This window comes from Lepisma saccharinum, chromosome 10 (genome assembly GCF_977018435.1).
Source record: "Lepisma saccharinum chromosome 10, izLepSacc3.1, whole genome shotgun sequence".
Taxonomy (NCBI): domain Eukaryota; kingdom Metazoa; phylum Arthropoda; class Insecta; order Zygentoma; family Lepismatidae; genus Lepisma; species Lepisma saccharinum.
The window spans coordinates 27,274,577-27,298,011 of NC_139238.1; the positions used below are offsets into that span (position 1 = coordinate 27,274,577).

At 40.0% G+C, this 23,435-nt stretch overlaps 1 protein-coding gene across 1 annotated transcript; it reads left to right on the forward strand.

Annotated features, from left to right (window-relative positions):
• Window positions 1-569: 569 nt before the first annotated feature.
• On the forward strand, window positions 570-10,782 carry LOC145994267 (protein takeout-like). Its single transcript, XM_083130370.1, has 6 exons — window positions 570-716; window positions 3,123-3,215; window positions 4,298-4,445; window positions 6,995-7,128; window positions 8,419-8,568; window positions 10,493-10,782. Exons 1-6 carry the CDS (start codon window positions 599-601, stop codon window positions 10,645-10,647), a joined length of 798 nt encoding a protein of 265 aa, XP_082986496.1. The 5' UTR covers window positions 570-598; the 3' UTR covers window positions 10,648-10,782.
• The last annotated feature ends 12,653 nt before the right edge of the window (window positions 10,783-23,435 follow it).

The following is a 23,435-nucleotide window of genomic DNA, read 5'->3' on the forward strand; positions in this document are numbered from 1 at the left end:
CTTTGCAACTGAGGTTGTTGATATTCATCAAGGCACAACTCCCCCACAGACGATTGGTGGACAGATGGAGCTATGTGGGTTAGTCTTCAGTTGGGTCCGAGATCAGTATAAATTTGTAACCTATTTACTGACTGACCCTCATACATCGAGTTATGAACACGGTACTGGCATTGAATTAACGAAAAAACAAATGCTGTAAGCACAGACGACAAAGGAAGGGGCAGGGGGTGACTATTCCCTCACTGGAATAATGAAAAATTGATAATCCTGATGATGACGCACAAACTTTGCCAGTTCTACCTTGTCCTTTTGAATGTGTAACTCTTAATTACCGAGATTAATTGATCCGCACATCCGGGATCAGATGTAAGCGTGCAAAATGATCCCAATTCGTTCCTCAACGTACAAGCACTTCCTTTCCAACATGTGCGACCATGATTTGCAAAATTTCAAGATCAGTTTTGCACAGAGACTAACTCTTCGCGGGATTTTTTTTTTCGACACCTGTTTTCTAAGTCTTTTCGAAAAGTCATCTCCCCGGGAATGATGACGTACGAAAAACGGCTTCGAGGCGTTCCCGACCTGTTATAAATTTCAGATGAACCCTGGATTCGTCCCACTTTGTCACAGTCCTTGGTCCATTCTACCAGACGCAATGAGAACTGCAGTTGTTTTGCTCGGGCTTTCGCTCGTCATCGCATGCAGCGCTAAAGTCCGTAAGTACATGTTGGAGCTCCGTTTACGGAGTATAACCATGGTAAATGTGCATTCATCGACAAATCACAGTGTCCAGTGATGTGTTAAGAGAGGGATATTTATAAAATTTGCCGATATTATTATTACTATTATCATCATCATCATTAACGTTTTTGTTATCATTGCACTTCACTTCCACTAATTGCATGCTCTGTATTAAAAACACTTGAAACTTTAATATATAGACACGTCTGATTAAGAACTATTAATTATATCGCTTTTTGGTTTATAAATTCCACTTGCATTTCTCCAAACACGAAAGGAAAAGAAACCGACACTACATTACGGTAGACACACTGGCCGTGTAGGATGTTAATTTCAACAGTCAATATCCCTCCACTTGAATTTCAATTGTTGGCATTCAAAATGTTTACATTTATTTCTTCGAGGAAGAATTGTTTACATTCGAGCACTGCTATGTAACCTTTCTGAATTCAGGGTTATGATGTAAGAAGTTATTTAAACGGTAGAATCTCATTCCTCCTACCTTCTTTCATGAAATAAGCAAGTAAAAAAAAATAACATGTTGCTTTATTTATCACAATAGTAGAAGTCGAATTACTTTCGGAACATCCCCAGCGGACTGCGCGAATCTGTCTAGCGAGCCTAGTGGGCGTGTAGAACCTGAGCAACGGGCTTAGCGATACGTTCTGGGTTGAGATGACGTCAGCGGCTCGCTTGGTTAATTGGCTGCTTCGAGAGTTGTGACTCGTTCCGATGCTTCAAATGCATAAGAGCCAAAGATGTTACGGAAATAATCGTCCTCTAAGTAATTTTAATAGTCGATGGTGTTTGTCACTTCTGCTCTTTCACCGGAGGGGGACACAAAATTTCACACTGCCCCGGGAATCTCAGGAGCAAACGAACGTAAACAAGTCTCTGCGAAAGTAGTGACTCAACAGGTTTCTGCCAATGAGCGCGTGGCAGGGAAAGTGAGTGGATGGAGGCGAAATGAGGCTGCAGCTATCAGCCGTTTGCAGCAGCGCGCACTGCTTTCCTCCGCCCACTCGCTTTCTCCCATTCTCTACTGTTATGAGCGACATTGCTCCACAGCATCCCTAGCCAGGGTGTAGACGTCAGTGCCAGAAGCGTAAATTCTAGTCTACCTAGGTTCTCTGCGAAGCGTAAAGCCCCATACAGAAGAAAAATCGATTAGAAAATATGCAGAAAATGGTTCATTTCAGTACGAATATGATGTTTCTTCAGGAGTTTGAAACCTGTTTTCTTAGAAGTTGGCAACCTCACCTGGCTTCATCAAGAATTTCGAAGCCAGCTGCCCTGTACTACTTTAAGGAAAGTTTACTCACAGACAGAGGGACATACCTATATAGTTTTTAACGCAAATAGCACTACGTAAATTTATCGATTTATTTATCGATAATTATCGTAGACAAACATTAAAATCAAGGTATATCATTGTGAAGTTCCTTTCTGGTGTTCGCCACTGGATCACGGATCACTACGTCACGGTAGATACCCAATCTCCCTGTGCGGCGGAGTTATGAGACTCTCCTTAATGTTATGCTACAATGAGCATTCTCAGGACGTAACGATTTGAAAAAAGCTTCTTGCTATTTTACAAATTTAATAACCCATTTTACCTTTAAACAATCACTGCAAAATAACAACAATATTCACAAACGCAATCACATTTCAATTAAGTTGCGGCTTTTCCAGTGTTTTTCACAAAATTAACATCATCTCACGCAACTCAACTTACTTTTTCCTTTTCACGCACTGTTGTCCCGGCAACGGAATCCGATATTGCGTGTAACAAATATACGGCAAAAATTACAAATTTAAATCAACACAAACAACAGTATAGAAACTAACAAATAAATCAAACAGATTTCTGTGAAATTTACAGAAAACAAATAAAATATTTCATATGGCCAAAATAAACTAGGCGTATCATCATAATGTATTCACGTCTTTGGTGGGGTGTAAGGGGTGATCTTCCACGTAGTACACCCAAATGTCAACCTCACTTCCACGTTAGTGCACCCTGGACTGAAGACTAACGAGGCTCTGGCGACTGGCCCTATGGCCAGTATAATTTTGTTTGTATTGTCCTATTCTTTTGTCCTTATGTGTGATGAGTGTTCTTTGCAGCCTCAGCTTTTAACGAAAGTCAGAACATTTTAATATTTTATGATTTTAATTAAGCAACGTTAGAGTTGTTATGTGTAAAGCTAAGGGGCTGGACCCCGTATAGTGTGATGGGTGCAAAATAGCCTTAGTGCTGACGCACCCAAAATTTTAAAATCAAATCAAATCAAACGTCTTTGGTAGCCACGGATAATAACTTGCATTAATAACCTTTACCATGATATGTTATTTAATATTGTTGCAATGTTTACTTTCAGCGGACTTTATAAAAATTTGCAAGCGTGGATCTCCCAGTATCAATGACTGTGTTAAGGACTCAGCTAACAGTATCATCCCATACCTGGTGAAAGGTAAGTCTACATGCTTATCTACACATGCTTTCTACACCCCCCCCCCCTTCCTTCTTGCCTTGCATTGGCTTGTAGGCAACATACTCTGCATTTTGTAGCTCAATTTTGTTCTTAAACAAGCTACACTGTAAATAAAAAAGTACACTTTTTGTATATACTTTCTACAACTACTTTCTATCAATTTTATTACACATAAAAAGTGTAGACATTTAAAAACAATCAATGAGTGTATTCTAAAAGCGTTCTCAATTCAAGAATGCTACACAAAGTGTACAAAAGTGTTCCCAAGAAACTACTTTTCCTTATCATTTTTAGGACACTTTCCGTTTGTGAAGCACTTTTTGAGCTGTTGCAAATTACTTTATGGACACATTCAAACCAGATTTCACTCACAAAGAGACACTCTACACTCTTAAAAATACCCTTTTTCAATACTTTTGGTTCACTTTCTTCCGTATAATTTGTACAAAATATGTACTGATAGCGCACTAAAAGTGTACCAGATGTGTATGGCCCGATAAGAACCACTTATTGTACACTTTTAGAACACATTAGAGCTTAGGTACATATTTGGAACACTTTCTGCACGCTTTTTGAACAGTAAGTCAGTACATGTTTGGTACACTTCGTATTCCACTCTATGTCATGTCCTGTTTCTCTCGTGTGTTTAAATATCGCATTTCTCTCTCTCTTAAGGCGTACATCATCCCTATTTCTTTCAACCTGTCTTTCAGCCTCTTTTTCGTTTCTCCTATGTACACACTCTGACGTTCTTTACACTTCACTTCGTAGATAATCCCTTCCTCTTCCCTGTTTTCCTTTTTCTTCTATACATTCTTTGCTATTCTTAAGATGCTTCGTCGTCCCTTCCTGTAAGTTTCTATTTTAAAATAAAATAAATTCTGCCTTGGTCAGCATTTTCAGTTTTTAGAGTCCCCTCTAGAGATTGGCATATATACACGGCCTACCCGTAGAAATCTCCTTGATTTAGTTAACCTAATGATATCAGGGGGGTGGATACAGACTATGCGTTTCAGTAGATATTGTAGTGATTAATTTGAGTTTCTCTGGTTACTTTCCAGGTGTTCCAGCACTGCGCATTCCTCCCATTGACCCCTTCTTCGTGCCCCGTTTCGTCATTGACAAGGGAGACGGCCCAGTCACCCTGAAACTTGACCTCACGAACCAAAACTGCATCGGCCTGGGAAACATCCAATTCACATCTGCAAGGTAGCGTCTTGATTCATCTCCAAGTTTCTTTTGATATTGTGCTATTGTTACTCCACGTCCATTTTCCGCCACGTTTAGCTAATCGTGACGATGAGGATGACTGATGATAAAATGGAATTGACGAAGGGGCAGTCATGAAGAACGCCCGTGTCCAGACCGGGACTCGAATCCAGGAAGTTCGGTGGCGAATCGAAAGTCGACGTCAGAGCCGGCGAAAGCATTGGTGTGTTTTGTGATATTTAGGTCGACATTCTATCTCGTCAAGTTAATCGCGACGATCACGAATGGGGTTAAATTTTACAAGATTCATGTTTCACCGGGAGATATGATTTCACTTCATTCTTCAAATCCAAACGCAGAACAGTCGATGGGCCAGTATGTGCAGTGCACAGTTGAGAGTCACGCGACAGCTTGAGCCAATCAACCCCGTTGCTGTCCTCTGTCTCGAGAATCTATAGAGCAAGGCCACGCAGAAAGGAGGAGAGCGAGTGGGCGAAGAAGCAGTACACTATACACTGCTGCTCAGTGGCGGCCGGCGGCAAGTATGATGGGTAGTGCCAACGTGATCAAGAAATCGAAAAAAGAAAAACTCTGCAATGCCCCCGCTCCCTCCTTGAGGTTGCCCCACTGGCCAAGATGTTTATCCTCGTTTGGTAACGTGGAAAACAGTGTATGTTTAAGTAATAACACACTAATACGATTCATCTTCACTCACTAACCTATCTTTATACACTACAGGACATTTCATTAAAAACACAATTACAAGAGGAAGGGAAAACAAATCTTCTCACCTTCTCCTCCCCCATGCACACGTATTCCAAATGGATGTTGAAAATATTCTAGACATTTGATGTAAAAAGAAATTGTCGCAATGCCAAAGAAAACTCGCATCACCATAGGATTTTTTACTTTTATATTTTAAAAAAGTCTGGATGGCCCTCTAGGCGCATCTATCTATTATCAAAATGTTCATTTAACTTTAGAAAAATACTAGGTTCGTTTCTCCAAAAGTTGGCAGAAAAGTAGAGAGTACCTTTTTCAAGAATTACTTCCCCAACGGGTCTTACAAATCCGTCGTATTTAGCGACTTATCTCAAGATGGCAACTGTGTCAACACTGCGAAAGTTCCCTCGTTGTGCCAAAGCGAAAACGGGCACGGTTGGTGTCTTATGGGCTAACCCCATTGGCTAACACCTTCCCCTGCCACCTTCTTCCCGGCTCATGGTGGAAATGTTACTCGCTGAGACTTCTCACGTGTTTCAACTTGGTTAGGCCAGCTCTTGGGTGGCGCGGACCGCTGCCTCGCCGAGGGTACGAAACAGCTGGCGATGCAGTGAGGAGGTTGGGGCTGTTCATATCTAGTCTGTGGTTGGGGCGGTCATCACGTCAGCTTGACCGATTGCAAGATTCGAATCTCCTTGTCTGTAAACTATCAATGTATTAATTTAACAATACTTGGGCTATTATGCATTTCTTCTGAGGGTAGTGCCATGGCACGGCGGCTCTCCCCCTTGAGCCGCCGCTGCTGCTGCTGCTAACTCACTTTCCCTGTCACATGTTCATTGATCGAGCTCTGTGGAGCCGCTACTTGCGCAGAGAGTTTGTTGTCGTTCGCTTCCTCCAGAGAGTCCCGAGATAAAGTATAGATGCCCTCTCCACACTTCATTGATTTCCGACATTTACATCCTCCAAATTTTGAGACAAAGAAAAAACTCATTAAAAAATAACAGGTTATATTTATAGCTTCGTATTTTGCATTTCTGATTTAAAAACGTTTAGCATATTTAAGAATATTTTAGTTATCTTAGTGTCTGAAGAACATCTTTAAAAACATACTATAATTACTACGTTGGGAAACAGAAAATTCCAAGTGTAAACTTCTCCGTCGCACATTCTGAGTATATTATCTTAAAAAATTAGTAAATAAACAGAGGGCTTTGAATAACACTATAGGCTTCAGCCCCCTAGCCTTCCCCTCGCTACGGGCCTGTGGGAGATTGGCACGAGTTGTATTGAAGCTGCTTCTATGCTCTCTCCTAGGAATCTATGGAGGAAGCGAAGGAAAACAAGTCGTTTGCAGCAGTGTGCACTGTTTCCTCCTTCCACTCGCTTTCTCTACCGTCATGCGCGGTGTTGATCCACATACTCCTAGGACACAGTATAGCAAAACCCCTCCCACCAAGAAGTCTGCCAACAGCGCTAGAGTGCGCGTCAAATCTCCTGCATATGGCCTTGAATGGCTGAACAGCACCAGCGAATCACAGACGTGCGGCGTTGCCTTGTTCCGTCACAAGGCGTTTCGCTCAACCACGCTGTCTCTTTTCCGTGTGAGATTTCGACATGGCACCGCTGCAGTGCGCTGCTATTGGCTATCGCCATATGCAGGAGATTTGACGCGCAATCTAGGTTGTCTCTAATAGTACTTCTCTCTGTCTGCCTGGCCATGAGCCTTCGTATACATCTATAGTTAATCGTTTTGTTGTTATTTAATCTCTGTTGTTCATCAATCTCTCAGTTCACTGAAATACATATTTTTACCTCACCTACAGCCTTGATTCGAAGACGCACACCATGGTGTTGAAGGCGAATCTGCCAGAGTTCGATATCGTTGGCGACTACAAGGCCAATGGTAGGATTCTTCTTCTGCCAATCACAGGCAATGGTGACGGATCCACCAATCTCAGTAAGTATATGCATGAAATATGCGAAATACGTACACTTTTTCCTTTTTTGCTTCTGGAGATTAAAAAACACACAAAAACTCGTTCATATATTCATTTTCTCTCGCTTCTATATTTTGTAGTGGTGCTAAGAAAGTCACAGAATCACTGTGATTACTAAATCACAACCACAACTGTGATTCAACCGTAATTCAAACCGTGATAAAGTTTAATTTCTGCCTTATTTCTTTAACTTCAATGACGTCATTTTAAAGCCTGGATTAGCTATTTTTTTATTGTCTTCCACACGAAATGGTTTATTTCATTTCACGTTCGTGAACGTGTGTCCTGTGATTTTGCTCAAAGTCTAGGGGTTTTATTGAATCAGTGTTCCCATCTTTTATGAATCATGTTAACTACTATCTTCCTAAGAGACAAAAACAACAGCCGCAGCACTTTTCGTGATATGATTCAACTGTTTCCTCCACTATCGAACGAAGGAGTTTTTTGTCGGAAGGGTCAGAAATTGTAAACTCACTATATAATATTTCCTAATTACCATTATAAGCTCGTTTTAAAAGCTGATCAGAGCAAAAATGGTATTCAGTGGTCATTTTAAGAAAAGCTTACATTTACTACTCAAGTTCCTTAATGGTTTCACTTAAAAAATGTTGATTTTCCCAAATTTTCGGCACGGGCTTAAACCCCATCAGCTCCCCCTTCCGTACGCTACTGGTTTCCTCATGACAGTACACGTGAACGATACTGATGCACGACACGTGAAAGAATCACAATCACGAAAAATCACTGTTAAATTGTTACGTAACAATCGCAGCTTAACTTGTGAATAGAAATGCTATAGATTACAAAACGTGGTAAGTTTTTGATATAATTTTCTGCTTAGTCTAAACTATTGTTATATCGAAACTTATAATACAACCATTGAAAAGATATTGATGTATTTGCATGGATACTCTCTCTCTCTTTCTCTCTCTCTCTCTCTGTTCTTTCAATATAGAAGTGTTGGATTATTATCATTTAGTAGGAAATAGCAATACATGTTAAAGGAAAATGTATTCCCCAAAATAAAGTAAACAGTAACTGCACCTTTTTCTAACAGTTTAACTTTTCTCCAGAATTTGCTTGTTCGTGAGTTATTGACAGTACACTGTATTAATTATTATATTTTATTATTACAATTGATCACAGTGCCATCTGCAGGAAATATTTTAAATAATTATTAGATTTTATGTCTAAGGTAATGTGTAGATAGAATAACATTCGTAAATAATAAAATTGCTTTATTTCTTTAGCTAATGTAGACACCGTTTTCACAATCAAGACCCACCCTGTTAAGAAGAATGGAGCTGTTCATCTCGAGTTGGACGAATTCATTGTATCTGTTGACCCTAAGAGAGTGTACATCCGATTGAACAATTTATTCAATGGAGATCGTGTCTTGGGTAAGTTCTGCTGATTTCACTATTTTTGGCAATGATTTGAAAAGCAATAGTTTTCCCACAGTCAACATATCAGAGAAATTCTATCTTTCTTGTAAACGTTTAGTATCAGAAGTTCCGTAATTTCTACAGTCATAGTAAATATTCTTCTTTTTTCCGCTAGTGAAAAAGTTATCTTAAATTTTGCAATAAATTAACATTTTAATGATTTGGATAATGATTATAATCATTAAAATTTCAAGAATATTGTGAATAATAGATTCTTGTTCTTCTGTTTACTGTAGGGTTAGCAGATGACAATTTTTTAAAAAAGAGGACGTATTTAGATTCCACAAAATATTTTACAAAAGTGTTGTACTACTCGAACAAGTATCGAAAATTCCTAGCGAGAAAATATAATTTAACAACTAAAGTCTTACATTACCGATTACGAAAATATTATTGCAGTATTTCAGGTCAACGTATTATATAATTTGCAATTAAAATTTATATGTGTAGTATTTCATTTACATTTATTTTTATTAAAAAATTCGGTATTTCAATAATTATTTTTTACAAAAAGAAAACGAAACTAGACTGAATTTGGTTGTGTATCATTATTCTCAAAACTTTAATTCTTAAACTTACCCTTAAACTATGGCTGTAGAGTTCTTCATATTACAATTACATTATAGCTACAGGAAAATATTTTATGTGTAAATTAGCAAATAACATTGTTCAAGCTTAATATTATTAATGGGACAAGTCCTATCAATCAATCAAAAAGACAAGATGATCAGTGGCAATAGTCTCCATCTATATCATTAAGCTCAGGAATTTGTTTGGTAAACCTAATTTGTGAAAGCAGTTTCTTATTTTGCAACAAATAATCACATACGAATCTTGAAACAAAAGAGGACATTTCCCCATCTTCCTAAAAACCCGCCCGGACAATTTTTGTGACCCGAAAAAGAGGACATATCAGGGGAAAAGGGGACTTCTGATAACCCTAGTTTACTTAATGGCCTACACCGCTTTGTCTGCAGTCTCCAGCCAAGTTTAGTATTGTTTTTGGAATGCTTCTTCTTCTTGTCATGAAATAATAATAGAGGACGCAAGTTGAAGCTTTCGTGTGAAATTCATTGCATATTTTAAATATACTCCCAATACTGCGTGCGCAGTTTCAGTCAATATAAATCTCTCCTTGCGGGTAACACGAGAAAATTCATTAAAATTGAAAGTAACAAGAAAACACATTTACATTTTCAATTTAATTAATGCCATATAAACCTAGCTCGTAGTCCATTGTTTTGGTAACAGAACATAAAGCATACTTTGTATTTTAAAATGTTGCACTACAAGTAGTGTCCCGTAAGCCTAATGCATGTTATTTAACTATACCCTGTCCCAGCTATCTCTGGAGCAAGTCCGCGCATAGCGACAGAGAAGGGGAGGAAATCGAATGGGTAGAGCGAAGCGTCACTACTTCCGCACACTTGTTTTCGTTCGTCTTCCCCAGAGATACATGGGACAGGGTTTAGGAGAACTGCTGTCTTAATTAAAATTTGCAATTTTCCACAATTGTAAGTCCATATTTACTTTCACATTTTGATTAAGAAAACTAAATTATATTTACATACAGAGGAGGGGTGTTGCAAAACTGAGGGGTGGGGGACATGGACAGTTTGCTTTGTCTTGGTAGACAAGGCTTAGCCTTACGGGGCCATAGCGCGGCGCAAAAGTGGGGAGGGGTCAACTGCCCCACACGACAACCTAATCGCCGCCACTGTTTACATATCAAACACATTATTGGTATACATAAATCCTTTCCCTGATGATCAGTTCGTTTATCTTGCCTTTTTATAGGATTGTACGAGATGTTCTGCAAAGTTGATTGATTTGTGTGAAAACAGGGTCAAAATTTCTAAATATGTACACAATCTTCCAGGTGAAACGATGAACAACTTCATGAACGAAAATTGGTCTGATATTTTCAACGAGCTCCGTTCATCTTATGAAGAAGTGTTTGGCCAACTTTTTGGTTCCGCCACCAAGAGATTCCTAGATAAGTACACATACGAGGAACTCTTCCCCACTGAATAATTACAAATGATGACAAGGAGAGAATACCTCATTGAAGAATTGGTGAAGATTTCGCAATGCCTTATGTGGACTAGTGTACAGAATAAAAAAAACTATTATTGTACAGTTAATAAAATAGCACATAAAGTCAATGTGAGAGTTTCATTGGTATTAAATTGAACTCGTTCAACAAAGCGCCAACATATAGATTCCTGCAATATGAGCATAGGCTATCAATTATGTTGTATAATTAGTACTGATGGCTGTATTTTATTTAATTCCTTCCCTTTTTCTTAAGAACATCATTTCCACCTCTGTCGAATGTTTATTACTCCATATAAATCCCTATACAATGGTAATTTAAATAGTATAATTTCATTTATTTTCGTTGCAAGACAAAAATATATAATAATTACAACATGTTAACAATAAATAATCAAAATATTCACATACTTTGTAATGTTACTGATTTAATAACATTTTCTCATTTTGCTTTTGAAACATGTCATGCATTTTTCTGTTTCTATATAATTTCTTAGATCGTTCAATATTTTGATCGCTATCTGTTGGGTCTTTTTCGAACTAGAATAAGCCTGATAAAGGATCGTCTTAGTTATTTCAGATGTTATGTGTGTGTGTGTTTGTCTTCGATAAGGCTGCACAAACACGTCACAAGAATTTCACAACAAATTGTTAACAGACTAACCTGCGACTAACCGTTGTAATATCTGGTAGAATTTGAAATTCGCCAGTGGCGGCGATTGGGTTTCAAAACTAAGGGGGCAAGGTGCCGATACTGAGGGGCAAGGACAGTTTACCATTTCTTGGTAGATAAAGTTTTTGATTGATTGATTGATTGAGTTTGTGTATTAAGTCCACTTTTATGCACAATAAGGCTAATCGGGACTGGAACTACAGTTTAAGGTGGGATCCGAACCACTATGCGCCTCAACCGGGTAGAAGTGGGGAGGGGGATTAGAACCATCTGGGAACGAACCGAGACCCTTTGATTACAACATGTATGTTGAACGTGGCGACCGCTTACAGTCAGTGTTGCCATATGAAGGGAAATTTCCCTTTGCAAGGAAATTCGAACTGATTTTTAAACAAAAGGGGAAGGGAATTTCGATGAAAAATACCACAATTTCAGAGCAATTTGAAGAAATTTGACTTTATCTTTTTACAGTTTTTCATATCCACATTTTTATTTCGTTATCTTTCTGTTCTTTCTTATTTCTGCTCCTTTGAATATAAGCCTGAATCTATTTCTGTAAAGTTTATTGTACGTCGCTTTTAAGCTGGCATGAATGTGAAAAAATTGTTTAACATTTTTATTAATTCATTCATACAACTACTACAACTACTACTACCACCACAATTATTATTATTATTATTATTACTGCTGCTTTTACTACTAATATTACTATTACTACTAATTATTCTTCTTATTATTATTATATGATATTTGTTTAGGCGAGGTGAAAAATTGGTCCAAAAAGGGAAATTGTGTCCTCATATTGTGGCAACACTGCTCGCAATGACAGCCCTCAGTTTCCCCGGTTCAACGGATATCGCTGTGGTGGCTGCACGTGCGGTGTTGCCAATACATATCTTCACTCCGTTGAATAACAATCTTTGTAAAGTCGGTTTCGTAATATGAATCGACAATGATAATTAGTTTTAGAAACGGCTGTATGGAGCTTCATGCAAGACCAAAATTATATTTGTAGGACCATCCAATACTAAGAAAAAGTTGTTTTACAAAATTCGTTTTTCGGCCGATTTTTTTAAAAATTGAAAATCAAGAATTGCATTTCTTCACGATCGGACCAGAAGTTTTTTATTTGTAGAATTTCAAAGAGAGCGGTCGTTTGGTAAAAAAAATAAAAAACGGCCTTTTTGGTTCTCACTACGATAAAAAAAGATTGAAAGCATACTCGAAAAAAAATTGGTAGTCATAGCTTGTGTAATTTGTGAATGTGTGTGTGTGTGTGTGTGTGTTTTATTAATCTATGATGTGCTCAGGTTAATGTTACTCCTGAAAGTTTAACGCAGAATTGAATGAGCTCAATTTTGATGTAAGGGAGAGTTGCCTAAATTGGACCAGTTGGTACTATTTTGCTTCTGCATCAAACACAAGACACAGAAAATGAACGAAATTGTAGTTATGAGAAGCACAAATTATTAGTTTTCACTACATATATGTATTTCAACAAAAAATGCAGGAATACATATAATAGGGTACATAAACGAAAGTAGTGACACCGGTCCATTATAGGCAACTGGTTTCCTAACTTGGACCACAAGTTGCTTAGGTTGGACCGCTCACAAAAGGCATCCACGCATGTATGTCTACGGTATCTAGACACCTGCAGCACTCACTGCACACACCATTGTGGTATTTACTCTCCGTTCGCCGCTTGTAACAGCACCTACCTGTCATTTTCCTTTCTTTGCTACAATTTTTTGTCGACGTTTCTGGACTGTGGTGAAACCTGACTCATCCACGTTGAATATTCGGTCAGCTGTAAAATGAAACAAACCATAACATCTACTACACTCGTCAAGCCATTATCGCCATTATTGTATGCTGCTATAGCCATTTGCAATTCCACCTCTTTCCACAGCCCATACTTTCCCCCTGTCCAATTTGGGAAACACGTTGTGGTCCAACTTAGGCAATTATACGGCGTTAATAAAAATACGACGCTACACGAACATATGCAACTAAACCATAGTTTTACCACATGTAGTTAGTGGTTAATGAATGGCACTTCTATAATGTAGTACAGGACATCTGATTACTTACACCTACTCTACACAACAGCTCAAGATCCGAAGCACAATAATTGCAACACGAACAATGGAAACACAATAACAGCACTCCTACTTCGTCGAACGTCTCTAGTTGACTGACCATTCAGTCATTTGTACATTGCACTGACGCCAACCAGTTGTGCCAACTCACCTGTTTCAAATACTCATCTATAGGCAAAAATAAAGGTGGCCCAACTTGGGAAATGGCCCAATTTCGGCAACTCTCTCCTAACTTGGTTTTGTGTAGGTCTACTGGTTAATTTTTAATTAGTCAAAAACCCAATATCCACAAATTTAATCCGATAGTATATTTGGTTGCATATAAATTTCTCAGCTATGCAGAGACATTTCCGCACACTTGTAATTTTAAGTATATCCTGGAAGATTATGTGTAAATTGGGCAGAACAAGCTAATCACATTTATAACAATAGAATGTTACATGAAATGTCCCCCCGCCCTGTTCTGCATGAGCACATTTGCCAATTTCGGATTTTGCCAATAACAAAAAGTAAGAAATATATTATTATTATTATTACTTTCTTTGTCTCTCTTATATTTTTATCAGTGTTGCCAACCACACTGTCCTGACAGTACATATACAGTAATACCATATTCCGTACGGTAAAGTACGGTCCTGGAGAGCATTTAAGATATATCGAGGAGAACGAGTCAAGATATGTATTGAACGTGTCAACACCGCACGTGCAGTCACCACAGCGATATCCGTTGAACCGTGGAAACTGAGGGCTGTCACTCCGAGCAGTGTTGCCACATTATGAGGGCACAATTTCCCTTTTTGGACCAATTTTTCCCTTCGCCTAAACAAATATCATATAATGATGTAGTAGTAGTAATATTAGTAGTGATAGCAGCAGTAGAACTGCAGTGCGAATATTCTGATTCTGCTATTGTTGACATGAAAAAGAAGATTCCACAAACTTCAAAAAATGTAAATAATGAAGATCCTTTTTGAACAGGAAAACTTTAAAAAGAAGAGAAAGAATAGAATCATTCCAAATTCCAAAAACTATAGACATTCTACACAAAAACACAATCTGGAACATTTACCAAAGTAAACAATGGATTAATAAACTATGACACCATGATCTTCAACACGGAAGTTTTTATTAATTTTATTGTCGAATTCTTTAACGGTAGCTTTGATACGCCGCATAAACATTAACGTTTTATTATGCATAATTCACGTGTTGCTTTGTATATTATACAGTGCGTCTGACGGTCAAGTTTTCCGGGGAGCGGCGGACAGCGTGCCGGGCTGTGTGAGCGCGTCTGCCAGCATTTACACCCACAGCTTTACGCTGACCTCGGTACTGGGCGCGTCAGTGCTTCAATAGCTGCAGGGGCGTTGCCACTGGACGGGCGAGGGTGGGCTCTAGCCCACCTTAAAATAGTCTGTCCACCCAGATTACGTGAGCCAGAATAATGAAATTAAACTTTTAGCACATGTAAAACAATGAGTAAATCTACAAAAATAGGAAAAGTGTATTGAATAAATTTGTTCAAAATGGTTATTCCAGAATTTTTTCTAGTATTCCGGTAACTGTGACTAAATGAGCTTTGGTAATTTTATTTTAATGTTATCAGTTGAACATAATTTTCCATTATTACGATTACACGCTTTGTTTGTCTTGTAAAAGCATAGAGAAGCTTTTCTATAAACTATGAGAGCTTATTTCGCTTTATTTTATAATATTCATTTTTTTTTTACAAAATACAGGAAATTTATATGCCCAATTTTTTGCACTAATAAAGATTCTATTCAAAATATTTGTAATAATTGCATTATAATATACGTATGAATTTGAGCCATTAACAAGAATGCTCCAATACAGCACAACGTTCATGAAACGTCGCTCCACCTTCAAAACATCGAAGCGGCGGCCATTACCACCAAACCAGAGCTCACCTAAAATATATTTTATCCACCCTTGAGATCACCCCGAGAAAAATTTCTGGCTCTTGTTCAGTTTGCACGTGTTTTTGAAGTGTTAAGGTGTTAACAAGTCCTGTAGATAGTTTTGCTTTAGTTTACGTATTACTGTGTTACGTTCCTAGTAAATTTCCTCACCCTTTACTCCTATAGCCGGGAGCATTGGGGCTCTAAGGGTCTACACTGAAACCTATCTTCAGGGTAGGTGCAGAACAAATCCAACCAAAGTCGTGAAGTTTTAATGAAATGTTTATTTACTGCTTGAGTACTTACAGCCAGGGGTTAGGTAACTCGTAACTGGAACTTGGAGATCAATTGTTAATAGATAATTTAAAATTTACTAGAAAGGTCAAACTAGGGTGGCCCAAACCTAGGTTTTACAGAAGAGCGGCATACACCTATTCACTTCTTCCTAGACTTGGAGTTATCACCCGAGATGGCCAATTTAGGCTTTTACAGAAGAGCGGCTAACACCTATTCACTTCTTCCTAAATTGGAACTTATATCCCATTCGGCTAACCTAGGTTTTACAGAAGAGCGGCATACACCTATTCACTTCTTCCTAGATTAGACCGTTCCTATTTGGCCAGTCTAGGTTTTACAGAAGAGCGGCTTGCACCTATTCACTTCTTCCTAGCATGACACCAGAACAGACCTCCTTACGGACCAAACCAAGGTTATTAGAAGTATAGGTTGGGCCAATCCGTTGTTTACTCGTGATGACGAAACAACGGTAAGAGGTGAATTTATCCATGAAATGAATTCCAAATCTATGAGCTAGTGTTGCACTATGCAGATAGGAAACCATGCCAGAAACTGAACACACGAAATCGAGTAGCTACACAAATGAGCATTTCCACCCATTTACATTTTGTGGCTTCAGACAAATTGATATCGATAGGTACTTATTGTTATGCGGGACAGAATATTATTGATCGGAACGGAATTTTTTTTTAAAATCCCGACACTCGGGACGGGAAATATTTGCAATTTCTCGACTAGTCCAGAGTCCGAGGCTCTGGAAATCTCAAATTCTACACGTCATTTTCACCTTAAGTGATTGTCTTTGCTTTACTGGAATGAAAACTAACAATTTCCGATAAGTTCCAGACACTTGCAATGTAGAAAACGTCAAGAATTAATACCGTTTTAAAATGACCATTCGGTACTTCCCGACTGCTCGGGATTTAGAAAAGTAGGGAAGTCATTTGCTGAAGTCGGGATCGGGACGGAATTTTTCTTTCCGATCCCGGTCCCGACTTTTAGAGATACCGCACACCACTTGTTATTATTATTTATTTTAGTTCAGCACAAGATACATCTTCCAAGTACGTTGAACATAATATACTGTGCATACCAGAAAATAAAAGTTCAAAAGAGCATTTATGTACGCTATATTTACACTAGGCTATGCACTAGTATTTTTTTCTTCAGTGCACAACATGTTTCCGCGAATATATCAAAGTTTGCTTAACATGAAATGTATACTTACTGTTCAACTTTGCTTTCACGCAAACTTGGCATGAAGTAATATTTCATTCTCTCAGGCAGTGGCGTGCCCATGAGGGGGAGGTTGGTGGGGGTTATAACCACCCCTTTGGCCCAGTGTTCCTAAAGAAAAGAACGTTAAATGTAGGAGAAAGTGGCAAAATGAGGGATGACCACCAAAAAATAGTGTACGTAAGCCCTCCCTTTCGAAAATCCTGGGCACGCCACTGCAGTCTCAGGTTAACATGCAAGGGCACATTCTTCCCACCTTTTGATGTGTAGTCTTTAATTTCTGCAGTGTGGCTTCTTACCGATGTGAAAAATGATTAATACGACAACTTTCGTGTTGGTATTTTATAAGCACAAAATATACACGAAGTTTTGTTCAAAGCTAAGTTGCGTTACTGCGAAGCCGTAATTAGAATTTGATCAGCTGTAGGAGTTTAGCTTAATGGTTTAATTTTTGCTTTGTAACTTGGCCATAAGGTAGAATTCAGTTGCAGAAGTATTGTATTTTTTAATATCGCTTATACGTTCTATGAAATAAACATTACTGTGTCTGTAATGGTCTTACAAAGTAGTATACATTTTTAAGAATACTTCAGTAAATTTTGAAACATTAATTTATAACAAAATTAAAGGCGTACAGCCAACTACAAAGATTAATTCATTGATTTCCATTCACTTGATCATACAAGTATACATTTCACTATGATATGGGATATGTCAATAATACTAATATCTAATTTTGAATACAAGGAAATTAACCTATAGTTATATCTATTAAATTAGTAAAAGCAATAATAATTTAAGAATGTTAAGAAGTAATGCAGTGTATTTTCTAATAATAAGAAAAAGTTTTGAAGTTAATGTCCATTAATGGAAAATGTGACCCAAATAATCTTCTATAAAACAAATGTTACATTAGCAAGCTCTTTACTGTGGTTCTAAATTTAGATGTATTTTGTTTCTTGAAGAGATAGATAATAGTAGGCAAATTGTCCATCGCTATTTTCATTTTCTTTTTTTGTTCTACATCCTGTGTTGTTTTAAATAATGGAAAGCATATGTTGTCCTCTGCTTATTTCAATTTGTGATCAACAGATTGGGGAAAACAGACTGGAGGAAAATGGTGATTGGCAATTCGCCTACCATTTCTTTTGCCATTGGTGTACAATTCTCTCTCGTTTTTCCCTACATATTCACATAAAGCAATAAAAATACAAACTTCTAATTTTTCATTCAATTTTGGTTATTTATTAAACGGTATATTTTTGTATTTATATTTGATAAATTTACTTTGCTCTTAAGACATTTGCATTTAAGACAATTGAGATGATGAAGAAGTGATAAAATAGATGAATGACCAATCACAGTTCCCCTTACTTATATGAGCGACCACAAAGAAAAGAACATTCGTCGAAAAGTCCCCGCGCAACTTCCTCTTCCGTTCAACTCGGGCTATAAGAGACCATGCTCCACTCTCCCCCTCCCCTCCACACTGGAGTACGGTGCACAGGAGTCGCGAGTCTGCGCAGGTTTCTTTGTTTGTGGTTCCACTATAATAGTAATATAAAACTGTACACTCACCTCACTTAGTTCTCCGGCAGTTTGTTTCTTAATACAGCATATTTGGAGAAGATACAATTCAATCTATAGGTGTACACTGTATATAATACACCTTATTACTGACTTCCTTGACCCTGGATGCACAGGGTCAAGGAAAACAAAGCAATGAGCATAATTTTATCTTCGGAGAAGATGTTGAACCTAAACCAAAAACAACAGAAATAATGAACTCGACAATGTAAATTGATGAGATTTAGTAAATCATTGGATGAAGTGAACTAATTCTGAGTAGACTAATCGCAATAATACTACAATAATCAGCTCAGATCCTATTACATCTTCATGGTATGTGGCGTAAAGTTCCAGCCAAACCGTTTGACGGCGTTAGTGGCTATCGCATATCCTTTTCCACAGCCTGTAGTACACATCCTCATCTAGACATTGTTCTTGTTCTGGTGTTTAATATCTGCACACTGCAACACTGTCGTTCTGTCACTTCACGTGACTTCACATTGAAGTGATGCATTCACTTGGCCGGTCACACGTCATCGCACACAAAAACTTCAACCGTTACCATGGATATGGGCCAGGGCTGGGACCAAACTACTTCGTATTTATACCCAAAGTTCCAGCCTCGAACACCTGTCTTTAGGTAATTTCTTATTACAAAACTCCAAATTACAACAGATAGATATTTGAAAAATACATAGTTTGGCAATTAATAATTTTCAAAGAAAGTTTACATATTCATTTGAGTTAACAATTATTTCTTTAACGTTGATAAAATCTTACATTTTGGAAATATACAAATTTAAATGTTCCGCCATTATTTAATTACAATTAGGTTAGTTCATCAACCATTGATATAATCTTTGATTGGCAAATATATATTTACATCATAATAAATGCCCGTTGTCTTAAGCGAGCTGACTTCATTAGATTGTTACAGACAGGTGAATACATTAGTTCAACAATGCCTTTATTGGCGCGTTCATATGTATTTGCGTCACAACCCGAACCATACAATATGTAGTATCACGGACATTAACAAGGACTCGAGGTAACACTATATAGATTTTTCTTTTAACATGGAAATTCAAAGTTACAAAATAAGTAAGGTCGTAACAACTGGTGATTTTCTGTAGTCTCATAACGCCACGCTATACGTACAATATAAAGCAACGAATTTTTATCTATGACTCTTACGTCATTACGAATTCTTGTATGGTGATGTATCAGGTAGGCCCGTACCCATGATATTTTTTAGGGAGGGGCCAAACAAAAAATGTGCTTATATACCGGTATATACTATATATATATACAGGGTGATTCTAAAGGTATAGTACAAACGAAAACCACAGATACCTCCCATGAAATAGAGACGAAAGTTCCCCTTCCACTTTGCCGAGAGATGCCTCCGTGAGGAGCTAGACAACGCCGAAAACGTGTGAAAATGAACTTCACACCTCTGTACAGCCAGTACCAGTGAAGATAGAAAGGCGGAACAAACGAAGTCAAAAGGAACACCAAAGTCGCCCATCCGAAAAACACTAGGCGGCAGCTGCGCAACGCATGCGCATGGGGTTCCACAAAGGAAATAGGAGTGTCCCGCAAGACAAGTGAAGGGAAAGGGTAGCGATCGACAACGGTAGGGAGAAAAGAAGCAATGAAGCATGAAGTAACAATTGCACAGCGGGAAACAAACACATGCAGCGCGTGGGGAGTCCCCAACAACAGTGGGGAGACACCGCAGCAAGAACAAAGCACGGTTCAACAAAAGAGAAAGAGGACCGGACGGGGAATGGTACCTGTCAAGGAGACAACAAATGCGGGACGAGGGATTCCCCGTAGCAGCACCGAGGGGATGTCACACAGAGGTCGTGCGCCAGCAGGACAAACACAGCAACTACGGGCACAGGAGGTTTATTGCCACGCAAAGGTGCACTTACAGATAGGAATAGTACGTAGTACGTAGTCGTACCCTGGACTGACGTTGTTACAAAAGTTGCTCAAATTGACGACCACCACATTCAATGCAGGCATTGCAGCGTCGCAGGAAATTCTGGCGAACCCTATCAAAAATCCCTGGCATGGTACACACCTCGGCCGATGCTGCAAGTATCCGCGCTACCAATGTTTCCTTGTCAGGCACCTGGGTCTCGTAGACGAGTGTTTTCACATGGCCCCACAAGAAGAAATCCATTGGTGTGAGGTCAGGCGAACGGGCGGGCCAGGGGACGGGGCCCTTTCTACCGATCCAGCGCTGTGAGTAGGTACGGTGCAAAAGGGTTCGCACTGTGCCATCAAAATGTGCAGGCGCTCCATCCAACTGAAACCACATACGATGTCGCACGTTGAGGGGTACATCTTCTAGCAGCTCTGGAAGGACTGATGCAAGAAAGGTGCGATAGAGGCGGCCATTTAAACGTGGTGGCTGCAGGTATGGACCGATAATCTGTTCATCGATGATACCTGCCCAGATATTCACTGCAAACTGGGTCTGATGGTGCACCTCGACTGCTGCATGTGGATTTTCATAATCCCACACATGGCTGTTTCGGCAATTGAAGATGCCCTCCCGGGTGAATGTTGCCTCGTCCGTGAAAAGCACATGGCGCAAAAAACGGGGATCGTCGGTACAAAACTGCAACAGTCGTTGACAGAATTCCACACGTCGTGGGTAATCCCCAGCCTGCAACGCGTGGACTCGCTGTGGATGATAGGGATACAGCAGATCATCATGAAGGACACGCCACACTGTCGACTGTGATACTCCCACTGCACGTGCAATGCTACGGGTGCTAGTGGACGGTGTGTCGTCCACGCGAGCAAGTACGTCCTCCTCGACCGCCGCGGTGCGCACATGTCTTGGGTGACCGACATGATGGCCTGCATGTAACACACCCGATTCACCAAGGGTACGGTGCACGTTCGAAAACAACCTGCTGTCTATGTTGTCGCCTCTACGGACACCGTCTGCGATAAAGGCGTGCAGCTGCTCGGCCATTGCCATCTGCAAGGCCGTAGACAAAATGCATGTCCCTCAGTTCTACAAATGTGTAGCATTCCATGGTACGGTGAGGATAGTGCCAATTATGGAATACTGTACTGCAGTGCACAGGTGGCACACACACACACACTGGTCACAACGGCTTCGAAACAACGTACTCAATTGTCGTACGTCAAGCACACCACCACCGCACCGGCTCTTTCACTGACACGCTCCCTGGCGCTGCACTTCCAATCAGCCCACACGTCCGCACGGCGCTGTGGTACAATCAGCTGACGTTCCTGAGCCACCCGTGCCTGTGCTCTTCACTACCTGACCACTGCCGTCAAGTGGGGCCATGTACTCTGGGGCCTTGTCATCGTGGAACACATGTAGCGTCCTTCATTCTTGCCACATTCACCCACAACACGTACTTCGTCCGTCTTGCTCGAGCCGACGGGGAGCACTACGTACGATCGTGTGGTGTTTGTGTACACCAATGTGGGGTAACCCAGCAGTTGAACAGACGTGCATACCCCCACGTAGCTTCATTACACGATTGTCCCACGCAGTTTATCTGTCCAGCCTTGCTCGGCCCGGTCTCACACCCACGCAGCAGTGTGCGGCTGCGGTGGTGTGAGGCCACGCTTGGTTTCGGAGCGGAAGGCTGCGGCCGAGGAGGGACTCGAGTTGTTCGGCTGGGGTTGCGCTCGGAAGCAAGCAGCCGCGTCAGGTCTGGGAACGGTGGACCTGGTGATCGGGATGGAAACATTCCGACCTCGTCCATTAGTGTCGTCCACCGTACGGAATGGTGGGGTCCGTACGACACTCCAGCAGCCTTTCGCCCGCTCCCACCCAGCGATGTGCCTCCGGCTTCATTTCTAAGAGGCTGATTGGGCCCCATCACGAGGTTTGATACAACGTCAGTACGGGGTACGTGGTCCTATCTGTACGTGCACATTTCATTAGCAATAACCTCCTGTGCCCGTAGTTGCTGTGTTTGTCCTGCTGGCGCACGACCTCTGTGTGACATCCCCTCGGTGCTGCTACGGGGAATCCCTCGTCCCGTATTTGTTGTCTCCTTGGCAGGTACCATTCCCCGTACGGTCCTCTTTCTCTTTTGTTGCACCGTGCTTTGTTCTTGCTGCGGTGTCTCCCAACTGTGTTTTGGGGACTCCCTTTGCGCTGCACCGCCAGCACCGCCATTTCTGCCCCGAACCATGTACGCGTCTGTTGCCTGTCGAGTGTCACGGACCACTTTGCTTGCATTCTCGGTGTGTTTTTACATCCTACGTCGTCCTCCCGTGGTTCTGCAACCCCGCACTACTTTTCTCGACTGCACTGCTTCAGTCATGGTGTTTGTTTCCCGCTGTGCAATTGTTACTTCATGCTTCATAGCTTCTTTTCTGCCTACCGTTGTCGATCGCTACCCTTTCCCTTCACTTGTCTTGCGGGACACTCCTATTTCCTTTGTGGAACCCCATGCGCATGCGTTGCGCAGCTGCCGCCTAGTGTTTTTCGGATGGGCGACTTTGGTGTTCCTTTTGACTTCGTTTGTTCCGCCTTTCTATCTTCACTGGTACTGGCTGTACAGAGGTGTGAAGTTCATTTTCACACGTTTTCGGCGTTGTCTAGCTCCTCACGGAGGCATCTCTCAGCAAAGTGGAAGGGGAACTTTCGTCTCTATTTCATGGGAGGTATCTGTGGTTTTCGTTTGTACTATACCTTTAGAATCACCCTGTATATATATATATATATATATATATATATATATATATATATATATATATATATATATATATATATATACATATATACATACATACATATGTACATTTGTGTCTGTACATATGTGTAGCTATATATATATATATATATATATATATATATATATATAAATATCGAGAGGCGAGAAAGAGAAAGAGAGAGAGAGAGAGATTACAAAATAGTTTAAATCAGCGTGGACAAAAATCATTATTTTTATTTTAAAACAA

What these genes read in the sequence shown, in the direction of transcription:
- LOC145994267 (XM_083130370.1), top strand. Translation starts at nt 599, where the DNA reads ATGAACCCTGGATTCGTCCCACTTTGTCACAGTCCTTGGTCCATTCTA. An exon ending in CGCATGCAGCGCTAAAGTCC is followed by an intron (nt 717 to 3,122) that starts GTAAGTACATGT and finishes GTTTACTTTCAG; the next exon opens with CGGACTTTATAAAAATTTGC. An exon ending in CATCCCATACCTGGTGAAAG is followed by an intron (nt 3,216 to 4,297) that starts GTAAGTCTACAT and finishes GTTACTTTCCAG; the next exon opens with GTGTTCCAGCACTGCGCATT.